The sequence below is a fragment of the Octopus sinensis genome, unplaced genomic scaffold (genome assembly GCF_006345805.1).
Source record: "Octopus sinensis unplaced genomic scaffold, ASM634580v1 Contig12758_ERROPOS6398+, whole genome shotgun sequence".
In the NCBI taxonomy this organism is placed as follows: domain Eukaryota; kingdom Metazoa; phylum Mollusca; class Cephalopoda; order Octopoda; family Octopodidae; genus Octopus; species Octopus sinensis.
In genome coordinates, this window is record NW_021832721.1 from 20,001 (window position 1) to 47,416 (window position 27,416).

The 27,416-nt window shown below is 37.7% G+C and overlaps 1 protein-coding gene and 1 non-coding gene across 2 annotated transcripts in view; both read right to left on the reverse strand.

Moving 5' to 3' along the window:
* Positions 1-27,416, reverse strand: part of LOC115229471 (protein artichoke-like) — a 105,438-nt gene that overhangs the window by 9,924 nt on the left and 68,098 nt on the right. The window contains exons 14-22 of the mRNA XM_036499216.1: positions 23,036-23,107; positions 20,527-20,598; positions 15,012-15,083; positions 7,913-7,984; positions 6,497-6,568; positions 6,302-6,373; positions 3,031-3,102; positions 1,332-1,403; positions 1,085-1,156 (exon numbers count right to left, since the gene is read on the reverse strand). Coding sequence (XP_036355109.1) covers positions 1,085-1,156; positions 1,332-1,403; positions 3,031-3,102; positions 6,302-6,373; positions 6,497-6,568; positions 7,913-7,984; positions 15,012-15,083; positions 20,527-20,598; positions 23,036-23,107 — 648 coding nt within the window. The remainder of the gene's footprint in view (positions 1-1,084; positions 1,157-1,331; positions 1,404-3,030; positions 3,103-6,301; positions 6,374-6,496; positions 6,569-7,912; positions 7,985-15,011; positions 15,084-20,526; positions 20,599-23,035; positions 23,108-27,416) is intronic.
* LOC115229472 lies at positions 1,516-1,634 on the reverse strand. The gene has a single exon (XR_003883337.1). It is a non-coding gene; the product is annotated as a 5S ribosomal RNA (ribosomal RNA).

Sequence of the window (27,416 nt, forward strand, 5' to 3'; positions counted from 1 at the left end):
AAGGTGAATGCGAAGAGAACAATAAATGTGGAAGATGAAGAAGAAAAAAACAAGGAGAAGAAAAAGTAAAGTCTATAATGTTAATCAAGGGTGATGGAGTCATAAACACCGCACTTGATATACAGACCGAATTATATACACTCGCACACGTATAACAATACACAAACAGAGAGACCTGCATGTATATGTATGTATGTATATATATATTATATTATATGTATGTATATATATATATATATATACATACGTCTCTCTGTTTGTGTATTGTTATACGTGTGCGAGTGTATATAATTCGGTCTGTATATCAAGTGCGGGTGTTATGTATATATATATATATATATATAATATATATATATATATATATATATATATACCTATACAATAATTAAGGGTTTAGCAACGAGTTGCTTAACCACATACCAAAAAATTTTGAAATAGCAGCCAAAAGCCCGTTGTTTCCTTTCGCTACAAAATATGACTCCACAGACAACCCTCTTTGTAACTCACACAGGCAAAAAAAAAAAAAGGAAAATAATGAAATCAAACAGTCTTCGGTTGGTGAAATTATTAATTATAAATTAAAAATTTGTTACCCTATATCTATAATAAATATATACCTATACATATATATATATATGATATATATATATGTATATATACAGACATATATATGTATCTTTGTGTGTGTATGTATATATATTATATATATATATACATATATACATAAACCTGTTTGCTCCAAATTTTCGTCTTAATAGTCATGCAGCCATATATTTCAAATCCAAGGAACAGGCCTTCTCTTACTTCGAAATACATTAACATACAAAAGAAGAAAAAAGCCCACTTTGGACAGGAACAGAATTTACACATAGACAGGAACATACGCATACATGCACTAAATGATTCCCCTGAACTCTCATGCTCTCATACATCCCTTGAGTACAACGTGAGCACACACAGAGTCGCAAACAGTAGAACACATCTTCGGAAAGTCGGGTGAGGGAGCCTAAAATAAAAGATGGGAAGATATTACAGATTTAGAGCTTCATCCTCAACGAAATCCTATAAAAAAGATTGAACTTACAGGTATTTTAAACTGGGCAGAGTTCCGAAGGTGTCTGGTTGAATTTCTTTGATCTCGTTGGAAATTACGTATCTGGAACATAAAATTGAGTTTCTAAGAAATTGTGTACAACATGTGTTTGACAAAATTTAGATGATAGAAGCGATGGAAGGTAGAACACGATGATGAATAATTCCATAAATTTCATATTACTGATTTAGAAATATATCGTCAATGAAATACTATAAAAAAGACTTATTCAACTTACAGATATTGTAAACTGGGGAGAGTTCGGAAAGTGCCTGGTTTGATTTCCTTCAGGGAATTAGAACTCAAGTATCTGAAACAGGAAAATGAGTCAAGAAGTAATTCATCTTTTTTTTTTCATTTTCATCTAGTTTCAGCTCACGCGCTGTGGCCATGCTGGTGCACCGCCATTAAAGAGAGAAAAGCATTTACAGCACCTAGGTTTCCCAAGCGATCACCCATCTAAGTACTAACTAGGCTCGACTTTGCTTAACTTCGGTGATCGGGCGAGAACCGGTGTTTTCAAAGTGATATGGCCGTAAATTGTATAGAACATATTTGTGACTGAAAGTGGCTGGGACATTAGATGACGAATGCGGTGGATTGTAGATCAAGATAATGTTTAATTTCATAATGCACATGGCGTTGATGATGATGTTCATGATGATGATGATGATGATAGTTTGGAGGCGAAGGTAGAGTAGAGGGCTAATGGTGGTGGTGGTAGTGATGAATATGGACACAGAAGATCTGTAGTGATGATGACGAAGAAGTTATGATGTTAATGATGGGTGTGATGTTAATGTTGATAATGACGGGGGGAGGAGTTAGCATGTTGTTGGTGGGGATGTTAATGTTGGCGGTGATGATGTTTGTGTTGAAGTGTCTGCATCTGATGGCAGCATTGTGTAGTCATAGTAATAAATGATGCTGACGATGGTGAGGACAAAGATGAACTTGACGATGTTTATGATTGAGATAGACAATAACGAAAATGAGAAGGATGGCAGTGATGACCACATAGACGAGGATGTCGACAATTTTGTCAGCACAATGTAGTTGCGAATTACATACAATGGATTTAGAGAAATAAAGTATGTAGCGAGTGATAGAGAAAGGAGAAATATTAAGAAATCATGGGGAAAAGAAAATTAAAGAAGAGAATACAAAATAGACGAAAAAGAAGAAAGGGTGTAGAAAAAGAAAAAGGAGAAGAAAATGAAGAATAATAAAGAAGAAAAACTTGGTGTAGAAAATATAAATGAAGAAGTACAAAAATGGATGAAGGGGGGGAAAAAGAAAGTGGAGGAAGAGGAGGAAGAGAGACACTAGAAGAGAAAGAAAATGAAGAACGTGTAGAAAAAGTACAAGAAGAATGCGAAATAGAAGCAGAAAAGAAGATGGCGGAGGAAGAGGAAGAGAAGAAGAAAAAGGAAAAGAGGAAGAAGAAAAAGAAGGAGGCCAAAAAATAGAAATCGAAGAAGAGTATGACGGAGAAGAGCAAGAACAAGAGGTAAAAGAAGAAAAGGAGAAAAATATAAGAAGAAAAAGATACAGAAGAAAAATGAAGATAAAAAGATGACGGAGAAGGAAACTAAGAAGAAGAATGTGAAGTAAAAGGAAGAGTGGATGGAAACGAAGAAGGATTAGAAGAAAGGTAGGAAGGAAATGATGAGGAAGCAGAAGAAGAGGGAGAGGAGTAATAAGAAATAGCAGAAGAAAAAGAGGGAAAAGAGGAAGGAGGAGGAGAAGAAGAAGATGAATGCATGCAATACGTGCTTGCCCTCAATTATTACACTGTCAGTAACACAGACTTTGGACAGAACGTGTTAGAATATGAGAGAGCGTGTGAGAGAGATTAAAATGAAGTCGGTAACTTATTACATATTTAGTAATATATCGTCAATGAAGTAATATAAAAAAAGAATTATTCAACTTACAGCTTTGTTAAACTGGAAAGGTTTCGGAATGTTTCTATTTTGATTTCTTGGAGATGATTATCACCCAAATTCCTGGCAAAAATAAATGAGTTTAAATAGAATTTGCAAGGAACGGATTTTTGATGAAAAAAGGATCAAGTAGAATTCAGGAGAAACGCGATGTGATAGAAATTAGGGACGAGAGATTGAGAAAAGTTTAAAATTTGGAGATAGGTGAAGTAAGAGGAGGATAATAAAGAGAGGGCGGGAAAAGTCGTAGAAGGATTGGGGGTTGGAGTAGGAGGAGGACAAAGAGAAAAAGGCTGAGGAAAGGAAACAGACAGAAAAGGGACAGCAGGAACAAGAAGCAAAATTTTAACATGTCGGTAGGGAACAGGAATGCGGAATGTAAAAAGCGATGAATTTGGATGAAATTTGACGGAAGCTAAAAGTAAGGAGGATGCAGAGGAAATAAAGATAAGATGGCAATAATGAAACAGACTGAAAATACATAGTTGTATTAAATAAATGAAAGGAATATTAAAGAAAGATAATAAAGAGAAGCAGAAGGAAAAGTAGAAAAAGGAGAACAACAACAACGACTACAATAACAACAAAAACAACAGGAAGAAAGCATGACAAGAAGAGAAGAGGATAAAGAGGAAAAAGTATCAAAAAATAAGGTAAAGAGGATTAACGACAACAACAACAAAGAAAAAGATCAAAAAATGAAGGAAACTATTAGAAGGAAAATAAAGCAGACGAAAAGAAGAGGAAGTATGGCGGTGCCCCAGCATGGCCACAGCTCGTGAGCTGAAACTAGATAAAATAAAAGATAAATAACAGTAAAGTAGAAGAAAGGAGCAGAAGAAAAGGCACATGTAGTAGAAGTAGAAGGATAAGGAGGACGATGGGGAGGAGGAGAAGAAAGGGGAGAAATTCTGTAAAAGTTTGTGCAAAATATATTCATATTAATTATGAACTCCTAAAATATACAAACAGGCGCAGGAGTGGCTGTGTGGTAAGTAGCTTGCTTGTCAGCCACACGGTTCCGGGTTCATTCCCACTGCGTGGCACCTTGGCAATTGTCTTCTACTATAGCCTCAGGCCGACCAAAGCCATGTGAGTGGATTTGGTACACGGAAACTGAAAGAAGCCCGTCGTATATATGTATATATATGTATGTGTGTGTGTATTTTTGTGTGTCTGTGTTTGTCCCCCTAGCATTGCTTGACAACCGATGCTGGTGTCATTACGTCGCCGTCACTTAGCGGTTCGGCAAAAGAGACCGATAGAATAAGTACTGGGCTTACAAAAATAATAAGTCCCGGGGTCGAGTTGCTCGACTAAAGGCGGTGCTCCAGCATCGCCGCAGTCAAATGACAGAAACAAGTAAAAGAGTAAAAGAAAAAGAGTATATTAATTATGTACTCCTAAAATATACAAACACAAAGAAGAGTTTCGTATGGAAATCATCATTGATCCAGAGATAAACACAGAAAATGATAGACAGGCAGAAACAGAAACACAAACCGATACACTATTATATATTTCTTTACTACCCACAAGGGGCTAAACACAGAGGGGACAAACAAGGACAGACAAAGGGATTACATCGACCCCAGTGTGTAACTGGTACTTTACTTATCGATCCCAAAAGGATTAAAGGCAAAGTCGATCTCGGCGGAATTTGAACTCAGAACGTAGCGGCAGACGAAATACCTGTTTCTTTACTTCCCACAGGGGGCTAAACACAGAGGGGACACACAACTACAGGCAAAGAGATTAAGTCGATTACATCGACACCAGCGCGAAACTGGTACTTTAATTATCGACCCCGAAAGGAAGAAAGGCAAAGTCGGCCTCGGCGGTATTTGAACTTGGAACGTAGCGGCAGACGAAATACCTGTTTCTTTACTACCCACAAAGGGTTAAACACAGAGGGGACAAACAACGACAGACAAAGAGATTAAGTCGATTACATCGACCCCAGTGCGAAACTGGTACTTTATTTATCGACCCCGAAAGGATGAAAGGCAAAGTCGGCCTCGGCGGGATTTGAACTCAGAACGTAGCGGCAGACGAATTACCGCTAATCATTATAGATTATATAATACACTATTATAGATTCACTCATACAAATACACACACACACACACATACACACACACACACACACACATATATATATATATATATATATATATATATATATTCACGTACATACACAAACTATTATACATATTTACAGACTCTCTTACTCTTTTAATTGTTTCAGTCATTTTGACTGCGGCCATGCTGGAGCACCGCCTTTAATCGAGCAAATCGACCCCATGACTTACTCTTTGGAAGCCCAGTACTTATTCTATCGTTCTCTATTGCCGAACCGCTAAGTTACGGGGACGTAGACACACCACCATCCGTTGTCAAACGATGTTTTGGGGAGACAAACACAGACACACAAACATGCACACACACACACACACACACACACACACATAAATATATATATATATATTTATATATATACACATATATACGAGGGGCTTCTTTCAGTTTCCGTCTACCAAATCCACTCACAAGGCTTTGGTCGGCCCGTGGCTATAGTAGAAGACACTTGCCCAAGTTGCCAGCCAGCAGGAAAGAACCCGGAACCATGTGGTTGGTAAGCAAGCTACTTACCTCACAGCCACTCGTGCGCCTATTCACAAGCAATCACATATTTCTAACGAAAAAGAGTGAGACTACAAAGAGCGACAAGAACGGGACGTGAAACAAAATGGGAAGACTATAAATAGTTATATAGAATTATCTCTCTATATATAAACGGCACTTGGTCTGTCTGTGTGTCTGTGAGTCTGTCAGGTTGTACCCTCACCCTGGCCGCGGCTTTCAACCGATTCTGATGAAAATTGACACATACATAGCCCAATGTCATAATTCAAAACTAACGCAGTGATAATTTTGAAAAGTTCCCTCAGTTCTGAAAAAAATCGATAAATTTGACATGGGGTCGAGAATCTAAGCTTTTTATATGCAACACATTTTCTGTTGTAGTTTTCGCAACTTGCTATCGGGAGACAGCTACGAACATCGTATACATAGAAGTATTCGAGTGAAGAGAAGACATTGCAACCTACACATGCGCCTTCGTTCCCTAGAGGGAAAGAACTAGATTGGGACTAGTCGTTGCCTACTAGGGGGCTCTTACATACCCGGGCAACGCCGGGCTATGCTGCTAGTAGAAATATAATGCCAATGAAATATTATCAACAAGACTTGTCCGACTTACAGATATGTTAACTTGGGCAGATAATCGAATGTTCCAACTTGAATTTTGTCGATTTTATTTCTATTCAAATATCTGTAAAATAAAATATTAGTTGATATAATAATAATAATAATGAAATTATTGTATACAGTGCTCAGGTGCATCACAGCAATTTATCGTCAATTAAATAATAGAAAAAAAACGGATTCAACTTACATTTTTGTTAAACTGGAAATATTTTCGAATGTTTCTGCTCTGATTTCCTTGAGATTGTTACGTTCCAAATTCCTGTCAAAATTAATTGATTTAAGTAGAATTTGTAAGACCTGATTCTTGATGCAAAATAGAAGATCAAACAGAATTAAAGAAAAAAACTGTGATGTGAAAGAATTTAGAGGCGACAAAGAACAAAACGATTAAAATTTGAAACAAGCAAGTGAAATAAGAAAAGGACAATTAAATGAGGACGGAAAAGTTGTAGAGGGACAGGTGGGGTTGGAGTAGAAGGAGAAGGAGGAGAAGGCTGCGGAAGTAATTCTGGTTTTTGATTTTTAGACTTTTTTATTACTCTTTACTCTTTTACTTGTTTCAGTCATTTGACTGCGGCCATGCTGGAGCACCGCCTTTAGTCGAGCAAATCGACCCCGGGACTTATTCTTTGTAAGCCCAGTACTTATTCTATCGGTCTCTTTTTCCGAACCGCTAAGTGACGGGGACGTAAACACACCAGCATCGGTTGTCAAGCAATGCTAGGGGGACAAACACACACACACACACACACATACATACATATATACGACAGGCTTCTTTCAGTTTCCGTCTACTAAATCCACTCAAAGGGCATTGGTCGGCCCGGGGCTATAGCAGAAGATACTTGCCCAAGGTGCCACGCAGTGGGACTGAACCCGGAACCATGTGGTTGGTTAGCAAGCTACTTACCACACAGCCACTCCTGCGCCTAGAATAATAGTATAATATTAGTATAATATTTATTTCGAAATGTTCTTAAAAAATATATCAAGCTGTGGCTAGATAGTTAATTACGATACATAACACCTATTCTTGTCTTTGAATATTTCACCTATTATTTACAAAAAAGCTAAAATTTAAAATTTTATAAATCAGAAATTATTCCCAAATAGTAGTAGTAACCACCATCTTACTAAAACTCTTAAACTGTAAGGAGAATTGACCGTTAAGTATAAATTAAATATGAATTTGGAAAAAAAACCATATAACTCCATATTTGGTTATTCACAACGAACATACAAATAGAGCTTGACCAGTAAATAAAAAAAAACGTATGGGGGTTTTTAAATAGAGATACATATTGGATTTCATAAGGAGGAGGTCAGAATTACTAGTACATATATTAACACCCACTTCATATGTGTGTTTTAGTCTAGATTCAAATACAAGTGACTGGAAGAACGAATATATTAATCCCATAAAATGATAACAAGTGGGGGTCAGGCACACATATTTACAAACACAAACAATCGCACATTGCTATCGAAAGAGATTGAGTATGTAAAGAGAAACAAGGACGGAGCGCAAAAGAAAATGGGAAGGTTTTAAATATTTAGGGAGATACTGTCAATGAAAATTTTCAACAAGTCTTATCCAACTTACAGATATCCTAAACTGGGAAGGTCACTGAAGGATCCTACTTGAAATTTCTCGATATCATTTCCATTCAAATATCTATAAGACAAAAGGTTGGAAAGGAGATTTATTGGAAAATATTATGACTGAAATGTCTGTAAGTAAAATATTAGATGATTAGAAAATGTATAGAAATGTTTTATTATAAAATGTAAAATATGACGGCTAAACACTAGCTTAGTGTAGGAGAAGGAATGTAAATGAAGATAAAGATGATGATGATATTAAGGAATAGGAGAAGCAAGTGTATGGAGATGGGGGGTTGTGATGGTATGGATGAAAATGAAGGCGGCGAGCTGGCAGAAACGTTAGCACGCCGGGTGAAATGCTTAGCGGTATTTCGTCTGCCACTACGTTCTGAGTTCAAATTCCGCCGAGGTCGACTTTGCCTTTCATTCTTTCGGGGTCGATTAAATAAGTACCAGTTTCGCACTGGGGTCGATCTAATCGACTTAATCCCTTTGTCTGTCCTTGTTTGTCCCCTCTGTGTTTAGCCCCTTGTGGGTAGTAAAGAAATAGGTATTTCGTCTGCCACTACGTTCTGAGTTCAAATTCCACCGAGGTCGACTTTGCCTTTCATTCTTTCGGGGTCGATTAAATAAGTACCAGTTACGCACTGGGGTCGATATAATCGACTTAATCCGTTTGTCTGTCCTTGTTTGTCCTCTCTGTGTTTAGCCCCTTGTGGGTAGTAAAGAAATAGGTATGGATGAAAATGAGGTAGGGACTGATGGCAGGAGGATGGTGGTAGTGTTGAAGATAATGGTGTTGTAATAACAATGATGATGAGGACATGTGTGGTGATAATGATGATGATGATGATGACTCTGGTAACTACTGTGAAGCTGGTGCTGTTTCTGTTGTCGATGACGATGAATATGTTGATGACGATAAAATTAAGGATGTTGAAAATGGCAATGATGATGATAGTGATGGTGAATACAAAGAGAATGTCGATAGAAAATAGAAAACAGAGAAAACAGAAAAGACATGACGTGAAAGAAATTTGAGAGGGACGGATTGGAAAAAAGATTAAATTTTAGAAGAAGAGTGTAAAGGAAGGGGAGGAGAATAAAAAAGAACAGGGGAAAAAGGAGATGGAGAAGGGGTTGGTGCACAAATAGAAGAGAGTAAGGAACGGAAGGAGAAGAAAACAAGAACAACAACCGGTCTGGGAGGAAGAGGAATGTGAAAAATACAATCGGATAATGTGGGGTGAGATGTAGAAGGAGTTCTTAAATCAACAAGGATGAGTAGAATATGAAGAATGAGATGACGATAATGAAGCAGCAGAAATAGTTAATTGGATTGAAAGAGGTGAAGGAAAGAAAAAAATAAAAATAGTAAGAAAATGATGGAAGGAAAACAAATAGAGAGAGAAAATAGGAGAAAAAGAATAAGATGAGGAAGAAGAAAAAGAAAACAAAAAAGAAAAAAAAAAAAAAAAAAGAGAAGAAGAAGAAGAAGAAGAAGAAGAAGATATAGAAGGAGTGAAGATGAAGAAGAAAATCATGAAGGAGAAGAAGATACTAAGTAGAAGATAAAAAAGGAGAAGGAAATGAAAAATAAAGAGAAGAATGAAAGGAGAAGAAAAAGAAGAAGAAAAGGAAGGAGAACGAGGCGAGGACATTAGGAGAAAGAGAAAAAGAATGTGAAGAGGAAAAAGAAAATAAAGAAGAAAGAGGAAAGAAGAAGAAAAGAACCAAGAAAGAGAATAAGATGAAGCAAAGAAGATGATAGAAGATGAAGAAGAAGAAAAAGAAGATATAGGAGAGAAGATGGAGAAGAAAATCTTGAAGGAGAAGAAGACGACAAATTAGAAGAGGGAGAAAAGAAAGGATTTGGAGAAGAAAATGAAAAAGAAGAACGAAAAGGAGTAGAAGAAGAAGGAGGAGGAGGAGGAGGAAGAGGAGAGGAGAAATGTATAGGATGGTAATCAGTGGTGATTCCCTTGTTTGCACTTGTGTGTTCGAGGTCGTTGTGAGTTCTTGGTAGGGTAGGTGAAGAAGAAGGCTGATGTGGAGAGGGGGTGGGGAAATCTTGGAATGCCTTGATGGTCGTATTTTGAATGGTCAGTGGCGGACAACAGTCGCAGTTCAATTCAGGAATTGTTTATGGAATTTGCGTAGGCGTTATATTGAAAGACATTAGTGACAAGGTTAAGGGGTAGAAGGTGGAGAAGTAGAAGAAGAAGAAGATGACGATGCTGATGATGATGATGATGATGAAGAAGAAGAAGAAGAAGAAGAAGAAGAAGAAGAAGGAGAAGGAGAAGATGATGGTGATGATGGTGGTGATGATGATGACGACGATGATGATGATAATGATGATAATGAAGAAGAAGAGGAAGAAGAAGAAAAAACAGAGAAGGGAGAATATGAATGGGTGAAAGTTAGCTGTGATGGGGCTGATTAGTAATGGATTCTATGGAATGTAATATTTTGGGTGTGTATATATTTCTTTTATTCTAAAGTTGAGGTATATTAATTGTTTGTCGTAGACCCGTTAAGAAGTGGCCTGTATTTTGTAATAAAGAGATTTTCTTTACTATTCGTTGTCTCGAGGTTGTATCGTCCCTAAATGGTAGAGGGGGAAAATCCTGAAGTTTGGTGTTTTTTTTTGGCGCAAGTATCTATGTATTGGCTAAAAGCTATTTTTCTGTTTTGGGGAATTTTTATCTGGGATCTGTGCAGGGCCATTCGTTTACGCAAACCATTTTTTGCTTGGCCTATGCAAATATATATAATATATATGTATGTATAATATACATATATATATATATATAATATATATATATATATATATATATATTTAATATAATATATATATATATTATATATTATATATAATATGTATATATATCATATATATATGCATATATATATATATATTATATAGATATAAAATATATATATATACAAGATAAGAAAATGGAGAAATACATAAATCAAATATCAATTATCAGATAATACTCAATCACATACTTTATTAAACCACCACATAAGAGACTGTAGGGTTAAACATAAAAGAGCAGAACAAATCAGTGTACACAAAGGAATGTACACAAAAAAGTGTACATAAAAGAGTAATGTTGTATAATAAGTAGAATATATATAAAAAAGGGAATATAAATATAAGTATAGATTACATCTTACAGCTGTTTCGGCCATGTAGATAAGTAAGTCTCATTTTACCAATATTAGCCTTTTATGGTAGGTCAGTATATGAATATAAACATTCGCACACACATATATACATATTTAAATATATGTCTGCGCACTCATACGTACAAATAAAACCTATACTTATATCCACCCATGAATAAATGTATATATTTAAATATGTACATATGTGTGTGCGAATGTTCCCTGATACAGTATATGGGATTGTATTAATATCTATGAGTATATGCGGATGTGCGTGTGAGTGTGTGTGTTAGTGTATAGACACTGCGGCCTATACTGATTTGTCTATAAGCCATGCGATGACAGACATGCACTCTGCAATCTAGTGAATGTGTAGCGATGTGTCGGGGTTTACTCATGTGTGTGTGCATGTGTGTGTGGGTCTTTATGTGGACGTGTGGGTTTAGGGTTGGATGTGGATGTGTATGTCTTTCTTGTGCGGTGTGGGGGCGGCTCTCAACGGACCAACCATGAGGAAGACAATGATAATTTAAATTCAAATCCAATAGAGTATTTATGTCATAAGGAAAATTACTAAATGGAACCCGGACATACATATGTGCCACTTTGGATCCTAACGTAAGTGATATTAACAATATTATGAATGATAATGATGGTAGCATTGATGGTATTGACAACGATAATGATGCCTTATTATGTGCTCCACTCAAGTCGTAGAGTGGTTTTCTTCTATTACTAATAAACACGGCACAAAATTCATTCAATTCGATATATCTAGTTTCTACCCTTCGATCAACCCTAGTGTACTCAATAAGGCCCTATGGCACGCACATAATAAGGCAGGCCTCTCAAGGGAGGAAATTAATGTAATTTTAGCGGCTAGAAAATCCTTCATAAAGTTCGATGATAAGTTATGGGTCCGCAGGGATACCCCCAACGCATTCGATGTACTAATGGGAAGTACAGATAGCGCCCAGATAGCCGATTTGGTCGGAATCTATATTCTCTATGAATTGGCCGACCAATTCCCGGACATCTGCGGCGGTCTGTATCGAGACAATTGTCTACTTTACCTACAGAATGCTCCGAATAATATGATACAGAAGACTAAAAACAGATTAGCTAGATTTTTTAGCAGAATGAGCTTGAGCATAGTTTTCGACGACGAATTAACTAAAGCCAAATTCTTAGATGTTACCCTAAATCTGCAGAATAATTCTTACTTCCCTTATCATAAGCCTTCTACTAATCTTAAATATATAAGCATTTTTAGTAACCATGCCAAAACTATCACCGATAATTTAGTTAAAAATATATCCTTAAGACTATCAAATTTATCTGCTAATGTCGACATCTTTAACCAAAAAGCGGAATTTTATAACGCCGCCTTATCAAAAGCCGGTTATAGAGATAAGGTATCATGCATCGACCCGGCCCATTCTAAACCGATATATGCTTCTCAGGATAAGAAAGCTAATTACAATAGAAATAATGTAAATAATGATTTCAGCTCTAACAACGTCGACACCACTATACTTAACAACAATAATTTACGGACCAGGGGAGGCAATCGGAAACCAACACCAATTCTCCAACACAGAAATACTCCCTTTAATGTAAATGGTAACACTCTGAACTATTCTAAGTCCCCAAAAAACTATATCTGGTTTGTCATTCCTTTCGGGAAACAAATCACGTCTAACCTCCCTTTACAGTTCCGTGAAGCCGTAGCTAGAAACTTTCCCAGGAATTCTAGGTATTACTCTACTATCAATTCGCATAAGGTAAGGATTGCATTCTCCAACACTAGAAATCTATCGCAGATCATTGCCTCCCATAATAACAAGCTACTAAATAAGGACTCATCACCCGGGAGTAGCGACACTGCCCTTACCAATTCCAACCAAACATACAATAATGATAATAATAGAAATAGTATTGATAATAGCAACATTCATAGCAGCGTTGGCATTAACAATAGTAATATTAATAATAATATTAGTCGGATTATTAACAGTGGTAGTGTTAGTGGTAATAACGACAGCATTTATAATAACAGTGGTAGTATTGATAACAACCCCAGCATTCTTATAGTCAGGAAAATTACCGACGATAGTACAATTAATAGTAATGATAATAATAGGAATAGTATTGTGGTCAGTGCTAGCAATAATATTAACACCAATCATAACAATAATAACTCCGTCTTAATCTCGGAGGTAAACCCTAACAGATTAAAGTTCTTATCCAGCAATTCCAAAATTAGAAATTCCATTCACCAGTGCAAAATTTCTTCCGGTACCGATGTCTTCTTCTACATTGGGGCAACTACTTCTAAATTATCTCACAGGATCTCCAACCATTATTCAACTTTCCGAGATAAGAGAAAACAACACAGTACAGGACTAAGTAAAATAGTTTGGCGTCTTAAGGACAGTAATACAACTTTCAAGCTGGGATGGTCCATATTGTCTGTATGCTTTCCGTTTGATAAGGGCAGAAAATTTTGTGGCGTCTATAATTCCGAACTTTTCCATATTTTGTTCGCCAAAGTCCCTTAATAAATACAATAGTCGAGAAATCCTATAGATGCATGCACTGGCAAAAACACACCTTCACTTATGATAATGATTAATATAGATAACCTCCTTGAATTTTAATAGTATAGTCCCATTTATATATCACCCCCATAGTCAATTTTTATACTCTTAAAGGACTACTACCCAACCCAATGAGGTGCGTTTTACCTTTGTCTCGCTAACTCGCCCTCCTCTCTCTCTCTTTCCCTCTCTCTATCGTGAGCACAATCAAACACACAGACACAAACCTGTCACTTCACCACTGTCTGTTTTTTGGCATCTACCCATCCACACACACAATCACGCACACACATACACACACATAGCCATTAATGCAGTTATATACATACACACACATAGGCACTCGTTCACAAAAGAAAACAACAAAATCACCATTCATTTGACCTGCACCTTTTACTTCCTATTCTTAGGTCTCCCTACTCCAACCTTGTTGAACCCTTGACCTTCTAGAATCTTCTAATTCAACCATTTTGACGTCACTGCTTAAAAGGAATATTTTAAAGAAACACTCATTATCGTTATGGGCTCCGTGTGGCAGTCATCTAAAAGCTTTTTGTGCATCTTCATGCTGACATAAGTTCCTTGCTTTTCCTGATGAGAAGGCGACATAATGCACCCCTTATTCCTTCGAAATTAGGAATATGCAGCCTTCGAAACATATGTCGAAAATAAAATAAAGGAATTTTGTTAATTCGTCGTTCAACTTCATTCTTTCATTTATAATATATATATAAAAATATATATATATATATATATATTAATATATATATATATATATATATATATATATATTATATACATATATATTAGAGCGAGTTATAAAACAGTAGCTGCAACACATCGTGATGTATATTTGCCATTTAAATATGGCTAAGCCCTAAGGGTGGATGGTACTGTAGTTTGTAGCCCCAGAAGGACACTTCCTCCAGCTGGCTTTAGACACACTTTCTGAGCCCTATATATATACACACACACATACACAAGTTTGCCATATATTCCTTCTAATTGTCACGCACCCATATTCCGAATCTGAAGAGTGAACCCTCAGTAACATTCACAAACAATAAAATAACTTTTGGACAAAGGTTGTCACATAATCAGAGGTATACACATGCATGCACCAAATTGTTCCACTGAACTATCATGCTCTCATATTTGCCATGTCATTGAAATGGGCACATATTCACTCACACAGATTTACAAACAAAAAACATATTCGAAAACACTGGTGAAGGAGCTTAAAATGAAAGCTGGGAAGATTATACAGATTTAGAAATACATCGTCAATGAAATACTAAAAAGGAAACTGATTCGACTTACATATATTCTAAACGGGACAGATTTCCAAAGGTGCCTGTTTTGATTTCTTTGATATCGTTATAACTCAAGTATCTGGAACATAAAATTGAGACAATAAAAAATTAAATAGAGCATATTTGTGGCTGAGTTTTTGCTAAACAATGACGGAAGGAATGGAAAGTAGATCCCGATGATGAATATCACGGATCAACAAAAAACTTTTGAAATGGTGTCGAGACACCAAACATTTTTTTTTGTGGCTAATTTGAGGGCGCTGAATCTGAAAATGACCTTAGTTTTTCTTCGTTAGTTACCGTTTTTGCTGTACAGAAATGCCTCATTTCTGGGGGAAAAAAGCATTTTTCTCATTTTGTTTTCTGTATATTTGGTATTGATAGATAGCAATATTTCTCAAAGTAATATCGTAGAAACCTCTCAATTCGTATTTAAACCAACAAATATTGGTCTGCTTATTGAGAAATACTATTTTTGCAATAACAATCAGATCCTAAGTGTTTAAACATAACCTGATTAAATACACCAAGGCCAACAAGTATTTTCATCAAATAATTAAATAAACGGAGATTTACTTGCATAGCAAGTGACCTGATCTGAGATCGTGTGCTGGAAAACAATTACAGTGTGGAATGTGTTTATAAGCCATTTAAGAAACACAAAAACCGTTAGATTCACTTCAAAATTTTAATTTAATTTGTCAAAATATTTTCGTCGCTTTGAGACCGCGACCTGTCCACTGACAAAATTAAATAAACTAACACCAGAAATTTAACCTTCATGATCATAAGAACTATGGTAAAAAAATTTTCTTCCTTGACTGTCATGTTCAATGTTATTTAAGTCAACCATCATTCGTTTGTCCCACCGTCCCTGCTAGCGTTCCATTGTTCTGATATCCTGATGGAATTGTTCTCCCTGCTCATCACTCACATCACCGCAATTATCCGCAAATGTACCTAAATGACTATGTAAGAAATGGACCTTAATACACATATTAGAGCCTATGTACTGTAGACATTTTAACAGCTTTTCCACTAATTTCTTGTAGTTTCGGCCCGGCGTTTGCCTAAGACGTTTTTCCCCACGTCAACAAACGCGTAATCCCAAGTCATTCATTGAAGAAGAAGAAAAAAGAAAAGAACAAGAAGAAACAGAAGTAGTAATAGGAGAAAGGTCTAGAATGGTAATGTTTTTTGTTTTGTTTGTTTCTTCTCGAGCCATGCCTGGCTCATAAGGGCCGGTTTCCCGGTTTCCTTGGCGTATAGGTTCCCCACCCGGACGAGACGCCGGTCCATCGCAGGTGAGCTGCAAGATGCAGGAGGAAAGAGTGAGAGAAAGTTGTGGCGAAAGTGTCAGCAGAAGTTTCGCCATTACCTCCTGCCGGAGCCGCGTGGAGCTTAGGTGTTTCGCTCATAAACAGACACATCGTCCAGTCTGAGATTCGAACCCGCGATCCTTCGACCGCGATTCCGCTGCTCTAGCCACTAGGCCATGTGCCTCCACACTAGAATGGTAATCAGTCGTGATGGAGATGGAAACAGCGTACACCATATATGGACCGAGTTACATTCTGATATACTCGCATGCACCACACATCCACACACAAACACTGAAACATATATATATATATATATATATATATATATATATATCACGTGATCACGTGACCGACCAGACCATCAGATGTCTGCCGGAGCCTCGTGGAACTTGTAGGTGTTTCGCTCAATAAACACTCACAACGCCCGACCTGGGAATCGAAACCGCGATTTTACGACGACGTGTCCGCTGCCCTAACCACTGGGCCCTTGCGCCTCACGTATATATATATATATATATATATATATATATATAATATATATCTATATATATATATAATATATATTATATATATATAATATATATATATACTATATAATATATATATATATATATATATATATATATATATATAGATATATATATATATATATAATGTGAAATAGAAAGATGAATAATCTTGTAGTAGATTATCAAAAGTTTAACCGATACCTTAGTAGCAAAAATCCACAGCAGTGAACAGCACGGTTGGAGGTACACATCTGGCGTTGCAACCGTGCGTTGGTGCCGGATAATTGAATTAAAACTTATGGTGAATTGAAGAAATGGAGCTGAACGCAGATTGAACAAAATCGTTTTTTTCATTCTACACGTTTTCGAAAGGCACAATTACCAAAATCCGATTGAGTAATGGGACCATAATTGTCTTCTCTCTTCAGGAAGAAAAAAGGAAATCCGTTGGAAAAACAAAAACAGAACAGAGGCAGAGCAAAAAACAAATCGAACTGTGCTCCTAAGAGCCCATGGCGAAACTGTTTATCAGTGTATGTTGAGAACCGGTGGCTGAAGAATTCAACAGGTCAGGCATCGGTCAATCATGTGGGTGAGGGTGTATTATGTTCTTTGTGACCGAGAATATATATATATATATATTATATATATATATATATATATATATATATAAACCAGTTTGCCATATTTCCCCTCCTAATACTCACGCACTCATCTTCCGAATCTGAAGGTTGTACCCTCACTCTCATTCACAAACAATAAAACAACTTTTGGACAAATATTTTACACATACACAAAGACAGACACATGCATGCAGCAAATGGATGCCTTGAACTATTCCGTTCTCATATTTGCCATGTCATAGAAATGGACACACACTCACTCATACAGATTTGCAGACAATAAAACATATCTTCGGAGAGACGGGTGAGAAAGCTTAAAATGAAAGATGGCAAGATGATAGCTTTAGAAGTATACTAGCATTAAAGACCCGTCGTTGCCGGGTCATAGTGCTAGTGCATGTATATATGTGTATATATATGTGTACATATTAGATGTACATCTATATATATACATCTACACATAAAATACAAAATGCAAAATTATATCTTGATATCGCTAGTGATAACAATACTCAAAATATATAATAGACTGGAATTGTTAGCCCGTCTCTTGTAATTTCGATCAATTGGATCTTGTCCTCCCTCTTGTATAGAAGTGCGGCTACAATCCAGCCTACCTCTACTTCGGGGGGGGGGCGGCATTTAAAATTTTTTTCCGGGACGTCCTACGTCCCAGATATAAAGGTAGAAATAAAATATTTCCACTTTGCATGTTCGAGTCGAGTACTCCCTTGCACGCTCCGTTGACTCGAATCTTGCTTCTATTGTGGTGAATTTACCGCCTCTGATTAGATATCTTTCATAGTCCCACCAAGACACTTTTCGAAGGTGCTTTCCTCCATGTTATTTCTTTATTACCCACCAGGGGCTACGAAGAATGGCGGACATAACAAAACATGGGGACATAGAACAATATGATTAAATTTATGAGCAAATGAAAATGAAAAAATGATATGAAAGCGATGCTAACGGCCCCCTCCGCCAGCATCACTTACCTGTCCTTTTGTTTTCACTGTCACCTGAATGTTCATTCCCAATACGAAGACCATCCATATCCATTCTTACTCCGAAACTGTCCTCCATATATTCACGAATTCATCGCTCATCTTGTATCTTTCACCTCCCAATTCTCCCTTTCACACCTCAACACAAACTCATATATTTCTTCTTTTCCAGCACTGCATATCTGGTCCCATCCATTTCATACCATTCATACTCCTCCATTACCCTTTCAACCTCTTTCTGTTCAGTTACAATATAAATGTTCGGCCTGGGTTCGTTTTTCAAACTCTTGTCTGTCTGTATTGTTATTTTTCTTTTGTTTTCTTGTTGGAGGGGAGCGGGTGGGTTCACTGTCTGCAGGGGAAGGGTGGGATTCAGAGGGTGGGTGGGGTTGGGGTGGGTTGGGGCTTCGCACAGTTTTTCTTTTCTTTCTTTTCTCTTTTTTCTTCCTTCTTCCCCTCTTGTTGCATCTCCTCTTCTTCTGTCGTTTCTTTTTCCCTTGGTTCTCTTTGGTTTCTTCCTCTTTTGGGGCTTCCGCGACGATTTCCTTTTCTTTTCCTTTAGTGGTGGAGGGCAGTAGGCTCTTATGTGACCCCTCATGCCACACTTGTAGCACCTGGGCGCCCTACCCTCCACCCACACTCTCATAATAATATTTCCAGTTTTTATACTGTCCGTAAGCTTTTCTATAACTTCCGCCTCCGTCTGATGTTCATTACTAGTGTGGCACCTCTCACGCCTTCATATTTCATAATGGCGTGGAGGATGTCCACTTTATCTTCATTTCCTTTGATAACCGCAGCCGTTATTAATTCGCCCTCTAGGTGTGGAGGTATTCCTTCCACCCTAATTCTGGTGGTCCTTCTATTCAAATACGAGGGGAACAAGTAAACTTTTCTGTACTCACCACCTTGGCTGCTATATTCCTGGCTGCTTTCTCACTTTTAAATTGTACCGTTATGGTTCCATATTCTAATCCTTTTGTCATGTACACAATTTCTTCTCCTGTCCGTTTGAAAGCCTCTTCAATTGCTTCCATGTTAATCACTTCCATTTTTCTACCTCCATTCATAAATACTTTATATTTAATGGTTCTACGATGGAACCAGTCTCCGCGCCCTGCTAGAGGCAACAGCTCAACCTCCGTTCTCCTCCTCCTTCATGAACTCCTGGAAGTCCGTCAACTTAGCCAGGTCTATCTCTTTTCTGTTGACTTCTTCGTTATACCTGCATAGGTGCTTTCCATTTTTTCACCGCCAACTCCTCCTCAGATGTCGACGAATTTTCAGAGAAATTTCTCCCTTCCATCTCATCCGTTTGGTAGAGGCGGCTCATAGTCGCCTCAGACCGAAAAACGGCCTCCCGAACAGAAAACGTGCGACGCACAGAACCAGTGCGACGCGAAACCGCACCAACCGACGTTCCAATTCCGCAACCACAATTCACTTTTTGTTGTTTTTCTTTTTTAACCGAATTTTACAGAGCGCAAAAAAACGCGACCTTTTTTCTCTACATTGTATACTTTATAGACGATAGTCTTTTCTTTAATTTAATTTTTTATTATCCATCTGGACTATTCCATTTCTGCACGCTAATTTTATTTTTAATTTATTCCCATTCATGTGAAACCACTTATTCAAGTTCAAATCATTGATGCAATTTTATACCACTTGCTATTTTTACTTTTGTTATATTACTTTAGTTTGATTTAAATTATTACTTACTACATATAATTCAATTTTTATTATTGTTTTTATAGTTAAAGTGAAAGTATTTTACATAAAATAGAGAAACGTTTTTGTTTCACTTTTAACACGTAATACTGAAATAGTGGAGAAGATATGATATTGCTATGGGCTCGCTCTAGACAAGAAGTTGAACATTTTTTTTGCCGATGACACACGCCGGACCATAAGTAAGGCATGTGTAAAATTTGAATGAAATTGGTTGTGTAGTTCTCAAGTTTTAGGGAAACACACAGACAAGCAGACAGACAGACACACATTCTCAGTTTTATATATATAAAGATCATGAATGACATATTAAAGAATATTGATTCAACTTACAGATATCTTAAACTGGACAGATTTTCGAAGGTGCCTATTTTGATTTCTTTGATATCATTATAACTCAAGTATCTGGAACATAAAATTGAGAAAATAAGAAATTGTATAGAACATATTTGTAAGAGGAGTCTTGCTAAACAATTGGATGACGAAAGCGATGGAAAGTAGATCACGATGATGAATAATTCTATGACGATGATGGAGTCAGTGATGATGTTGATGATAATGATGATGACGATGATGATGAGGAGGAGGAGGGGAAGAGGGAAAGAAGGATATTAATGGTTGTAGTAATAGAGTCGGTAATAGAATAAGGCGGCGAGCTGGCAGAACCGTTAGCACGCTGGACAAAATTTGTAGCCGTATTTTGTCTGCCGTTATGTTCTGAGTTCAAATTCCGCCGAGGTCGACTTTGCCTTTCATCATTTCGGGGTCAATTAATAAAAGTACCAGTTACACACTGGGGTCGATATAATCGACTTAATCCGTTTGTCTGTCCTTGTTTGTCCACTCTGTGTTTAGCCCCTTGTGGGCAGTAAAGAAATAGGTATTTCGTCTGCCGCTACGATCAGAGTTCGAATTCCGCCGAGGTCGACTTTGCCTTTCATCATTTCAGGGTCAATCAATATAAGTACCAGTTACACACTGGGGTCGATATGATCGACTAAATCCGTTTGTCTGTCCTTGCTTGTCCCATCTGTGTTTAGCCCCTTGTGGGCAGTAAAGAAATAGGCATTTCGTCTGCCGCTACGATCTGAGTTCGAATTCCGCCGAGGTCGACTTTGCCTTTCATCCTTTTGGAGTTGATTAAATAAGTACCAGTTACGCACTGGGGTCGATGTAATCGACTTAATCCGTTTGTCTGTCCTTGTATGTCCCTTCTGTGTTTAGCCCTTTGTGGGTAGTAAAGAAATAGGTAATAGTGTCGATAGTGGACGTTGTGGTTTTGGTAGTAATGAATATGAGGAGGAGCCATTGAACAAGAGTATATGGTGGCAGTGTTGATGATGAAGATGTTATGATGCTAATGAAGAGAGGGTGATGTGAATGTTGATTATGTTGATCTTGACGAGAGTTAGCATATCGATGCAGATGCTGAATATGGTAATGATTATGATGATGTTGGAGGAGACGTTACTTGAGGAAGAAGAAGAAGGAGAAGAAGAAGAAGAAGAAGAAGAAGAAGAAGGAGGGGAGGGGGAGAAGAAGAAGGAGGGGGAGGGGGAGGAGAAGAAGAAGAAGAAGAAGAAGAAGAAGAAGAAGAAAAAGATGAAAAATAAGGAGGAGGAGGAGAAGAAGAAGAAGAAGAAGAAGAAGAAGAAGAAGAAGAAGAAGAAGAAGAAGAAGAAGAAGAAGAAGAGAAGAAGAAGAAGAAATAGTAGAAAAGAAAGGTCCAGAATGGTAATCAGTGGTGGTGCAAATGGAAACACCATGCATGATATACAGACCGAATTACACATATTTTGGTACCTTGGCATGCACAATACATCGATGCACAAGCAGACAACACATATATATATATATATAAAGTTAATCCAAACATGAAAACACAAAGAGAAAACACAACAACGCGAGGACGTGGAACAAATATAGTATTATTGGACGCTCAGGAAGGAAGGGAAGAAGGAGGGTCTAACGTTTCGAGCAGAGCTCTTCGTCGGAAACATAGGAGAAGGAAATATTCAGAGAAGGGAAAACAGAGGGAAAAAAATCACCATATATATATATATAATATGTATATATATACATACACAAGTTTGCCATATTTTTCCTCCTAATTCTCACACACCCATATTCCGAATCAGAAGAGTGGACCCTCAGTCACATTCACAAACAATAAAAATAACTTTTAGACAAAGGTTGTCAGATAATCAGAGGTATACACATGCATGCACCAAATTGTTCCACTGAACTATCATACTCTCATATTTGCCATGTCATAGAAATGGGCACACACTCACTCACACAGATTTACAAACAGTAAAACTCTTGTTTGGAGAGACGGGTGAGGCAGTTTAAAATGAAAGATGGGAGGATATTACACATTTAGAAAGATATCTTCAATGAAATATTCTTTTCTACTCTAGGCTCAAGGCCCAAAATTTTTGGGAGAGCACCAGTGAATTAGATCGACCCCAGTACGCAACTGGTACTTAATTTATTGGCCCCAGAAAGATGAAAGGCAAAGTCGACGACGGCGGAATTTGAACTCAGAACTAAATACAGCTGTAATACTTATTTCTTTACTATCCACAAGGGACCAAACCAGAAGGGACAAACAAGGACAGACAAACGGGCTAAGTCGATTATATCGACCCCAGTGCGTAACTGGTACTTTTATTAATCGACCCCGAAAGGATGAAGGCAAAGTCGGCCTAGGCGGAATTTGAACCCCAGAACGTAGTGACAGACGTAATGCTGCTAAGCATTTCGCCCGACGTGCTTAATTTTCTGCCAGCTCACCGCATTTTGTCAATGAAATATTAAAATAAAAACTGATTCAACTTACAGAGTTGATAAAACGGACAGATTCTGGAAGATGCCGACTTTGATTTCCTTTAGGTTATTATATCTCATAAATCTGAAACATGAAATTGAGGAAATGGTAAATTGTATAGAACATATTTGCGGTTGAAAGGGATGGAAAGTAGATCACGATGATGAATATTTCTATGAAGATGATGGCAACGATGATGGTGTTGATGATGATGATGAATAAGAGGAGGGAGGAAAGGAGGAAGAGGATAATGGTTGTGGTAGACTTGGTAACGGACATTGTGGTTTTGGTAGTAATGAATATGAGGAGGGGTCATTGGACAAAACTATATGGTGGTAGCGTAAATGAAAAAAGATGTTAGTTAATTAATTTTTGGCTCAAAAAGCAAAAAGCAAGGCCATGTAGGGGGACATGGAGTTATGTACAGGGTGGTGTTCATGTAAGGAGTTCAGGCCACTTGTGGTCAAGGGAGTCTTTGAACCGAGCGGTCGTCGGCATCTTCACCATCTCGTCCGGCAGTTTATTCCACTGATCCGCAACCCGGAAGGAGAAAGCCCCCTCTCCTTCGATTGAGATGAAATCATCGTAGATAGAGCTTTTCGGAGTGACCCCGCAGCCGACGCTCTGGAGCAAGAGTGAAGAACAGCTCTTTCGAGAGGTTACACTTTCCGCTTATGATGTTGTGAGCAAGAATGAGATCACCACGGCGTCGTCGTTTTCCTAGAGAAGAAAGGTCGAGCGTCTTCGGCCTTTCTTCATAAGACAAATTCTTGAGACCAAGAACGGGTAGCCAGCTTCTGGACTCTTTCGAGATGATGTATGTCTTTGAAGAGATAAGAAGAGGCTTGAATCCCGTACTCCAATATGGGTCTCACCAGCGTGACATAGAGCGGTAGGAATATGGCTGCTGTGAGCATTCCGAATGACCGTCGAATCAAGAACAGAACTCCGCGTGCTTTGTTGGCAGCATGGACGCACTGAGCCGAAGGCGAAAAGGAGGAATCCACCAAGATACCCAGGTCCTTTACCTGGTCGGTCCTCTCCAGCAGTTGAGTTGCAGGAGGAGAACCAACAGGCAGATGACAGCACTTTGACACGTTCAGACACAGGTCCCATTCGTTAGACCATCTCCAAACTTGGTGGAGGCATCGACGAAGATCCTCTATATCACCGCAAGGAGCGACCAGTTTGACATCGTCGGTTAATAGAAGGGTGTGTTGCGTGAGGTCGTCAGGCAAGTCATTGATGAAGACTAAGAACAATAAGGGCCCAAGCACTGAACCTTGTTATAATGCTAATGATGAGGGTGATGTGAATGTTGATTATTTTGATAATGACAAGGGTTAGCATGTCTCTGCTGATACTGAATATGATAATGATTATGATGATGTTGGTGGGGATGTAACTGCTGGTGACCATGATGATAGTGTTGAAGGTTCCGCATCCGTGGGTGGTATTTTGTGGTTATGAATGTTAATGTAGGCGACGTTGCGAAACTTGATGACGTTTATGATTGAGAACGACGACAGAGGAAATGAGAATGATGACGGTGATGAGGAAATGGATGAAGACGTCGATAATTATTACGGCAGATATGGTGGTGACTTATATTAAATGTTTAGAAGAAGAGAGAATGTAGCGAATGAAAGAGAAAGAAGAAAATATGAAGGAATTATGGAAAGAAGAAATTGAAAGGCACAGGAAAAACATGAAGAAAAGGGAGTCGAAGAAGAAAAAGCGGAAGGAGAGCAAAACGGAGGAGAAGAAATACAAGAAGATGAAGAAGAAAGATGAAAAAAAAAATTAAAAGAAAAACAACTTGCATTAGAGAAAAACGCTGAAAAAGTAAAAATGAAAACAAACACACCTTGTTTATACATGACAACGAAGAGAGAGAAGTGTGTATAACGTCAAAGGCATGTTATTATTATTATTATTATTATTAGTAGTAGTAGTAGTAGTAGTAGTAGTAGTAGTAGTAGTAGTAGTAGCAGTAGAACTAGTAGTAGTAGTAGTAGTAGTAGTAGTAGCAGCAGTAGAACTAGTAGTAGTAGTAGTAGTAGTAGTAGTAGTAGTAGTAGTAGTAGCAGCAGTAGAACTAGTAGTAGTAGTAGTAGTAGTAGTAGCAGCAGTAGAACTAGTAGTAGTAGTAGTAGTAGTAGTAGCAGCAGTAGAACTAGTAGTAGTAGTAGTAGTAGTAGTAGTAGTAGTAGTAGTAGTAGTAGCAGCAGTAGAACTAGTAGTAGTAGTAGTAGTAGTAGTAGTAGTAGCAGCAGTAGAACTAGTAGTAGTAGTAGTAGTAGTAGTAGTAGTATAGACGTCACACAGTGTAAAATATGGTAGGGCTGTTGATTGAAGATATTGTGTCTAGCGGGTGTTTCTACTGTTTGTCAAGTCACAACAAGGACCCCAGACAGACAGAACATTACGCAATATGGCTGCAGTTCAAAGTAATGCCGACATTTGCAATACATCTAGATTGTAGGGTATCTCTAAAGTTTTCAGATCGGGTGGTACTGAACCCAATGCCCCGATGACAATAGGGATAACCTTTATGTTCAACTCTCGTAGCTACCATATTTTAGCGATTTCATTTGTCAGGTCTCCATATTTATCAACCTTTTCTCTTTCTTTCATGATGCATAGATGCAGGAGTGGCTGTGTGGTAAGTAGCTTGTTTACCAACCACATGGTTTCGGGTTCAGTCCCACTGCGTGGCACCTTGGGCAAGTGTCTTCTGCTGTAGCCTCGGGCCGACCATAGCCTTGTGAGTGGATTTGGTAGACGGAAACTGAAAAGAAGCCCGTCGTATATATGTGTATATATATGCGTGTGTGTGTTTGTGTGTCTGTATTTGTCCCCCCTTAGCATTGCTTGACAACCGATGCTGGTGTGTTTATGTTCCCGTTACTTAGCGGTTCGGCAAAAGAGACCGATAGGATAAGTACTGGGCTTACAAAAGAATAAGTCCGGGGTCGAGTTGCTCGATTAGAGGCGGTGCTCCAGCATAGCCGCAGTCAAATGATTGAAACAAGTAAAAGAGTAAAAGAGTATATGTTAATCTCCTGGCGCTGCTATGTCGATTATTAAACACTCTTGTTTGTCAATCCTAATGGTTACTATATCCAGCCTTCGGTGTTATAAACTTTTCTGTCTGGAAATCAAAGTCCCGGAGGATTTTTGCCTTCTCCTTTTCGCCCATTACCATTTCCTGTGTACATTGTTACCAAACACCCGTAACCACAATATCCATACTTACGGCATAGTAGCCAGTGGAGGGATTTGGGCTACTTTGTCGCGTCTACTTTTTCTGTGGAAAACTTTCACAAGCACACCTTCGACCCCCTTCCCACACATTCTGCAGGGGTCCGATGCACTTGTGTGCTGTATATTCTTTTTCACTGATTTGGTATTCAATGCCTGGTGCTGGGCCGCGATGATTAGGCTTTCAGTCTTCCTTTGTAGGTCACACTTGTTGAGCTACCTACATAATGCTTCCTGGTCTTTTAATTTGTTTGTTTCACGATGGAACTGACCATGTAATTCCAAGCGGAGTAAGGTTTCTTCTCCCTCGTTGGCTGTTCTTGTTCAGAATTCATGACCCCTCTCAAGTCCATTTTTGTTATTATTATTATTATTATTATATTATTATTATTATTATTATTATTATATTATTATTATTAAGACGAAGTGTGCGATTCGATTATAAGTTATTTTATTGAACGATATTTCAACAGTATGTCTGTCTTTGTCAAGTTCAAAATAAGAAGTCGACAAGCCAACCGTGAGAAGGAATAAAACGCAAAAGCTGTAATTTACATTACGATTTTCCTTAGACACCCGGCTGCTTCGTGACTTCCAGAATTTCTCTCTGTTCCAATTCTTATTCAGTGTACCATAGAATCAATCATCTCAAACTACTTGATTTTTATATATTTAAAAAAGGATTGACGTAACTCTTCACAAGGTAAACAGTCAATAAAATATCTTACAATCGAATCGCACTCTTCGTCTTGACTGTTTACCTTTGTGAAGAGTTACGTCAATCCTTTTTTAAAATATATTATTATTATTTATTATTATTATTATTATTATTATTATTATTATTATTATTATTTTATGTTTGACTTTTTCTTTACATTTGTACAATTTGACTCCAAGTCTCACCCAAAGACCTCAAGAGACAGCAAGTTGGAAGTTCAATTTGGTGTTATGCCTAGGGTGCCATATATTTGGTTTTGTACATAGTGTTGTTCTAGAGAATGTTTAAGAAACCATAAGAAAATTATGTTTGTTTTAAAACTTGAGATTACATAGAAAGTATTTTGCATAGGATATGGGCAGTTCCCATGAGCACTATCTTTTGAATTTCTGCCATTTTTGGGTTTTCTGG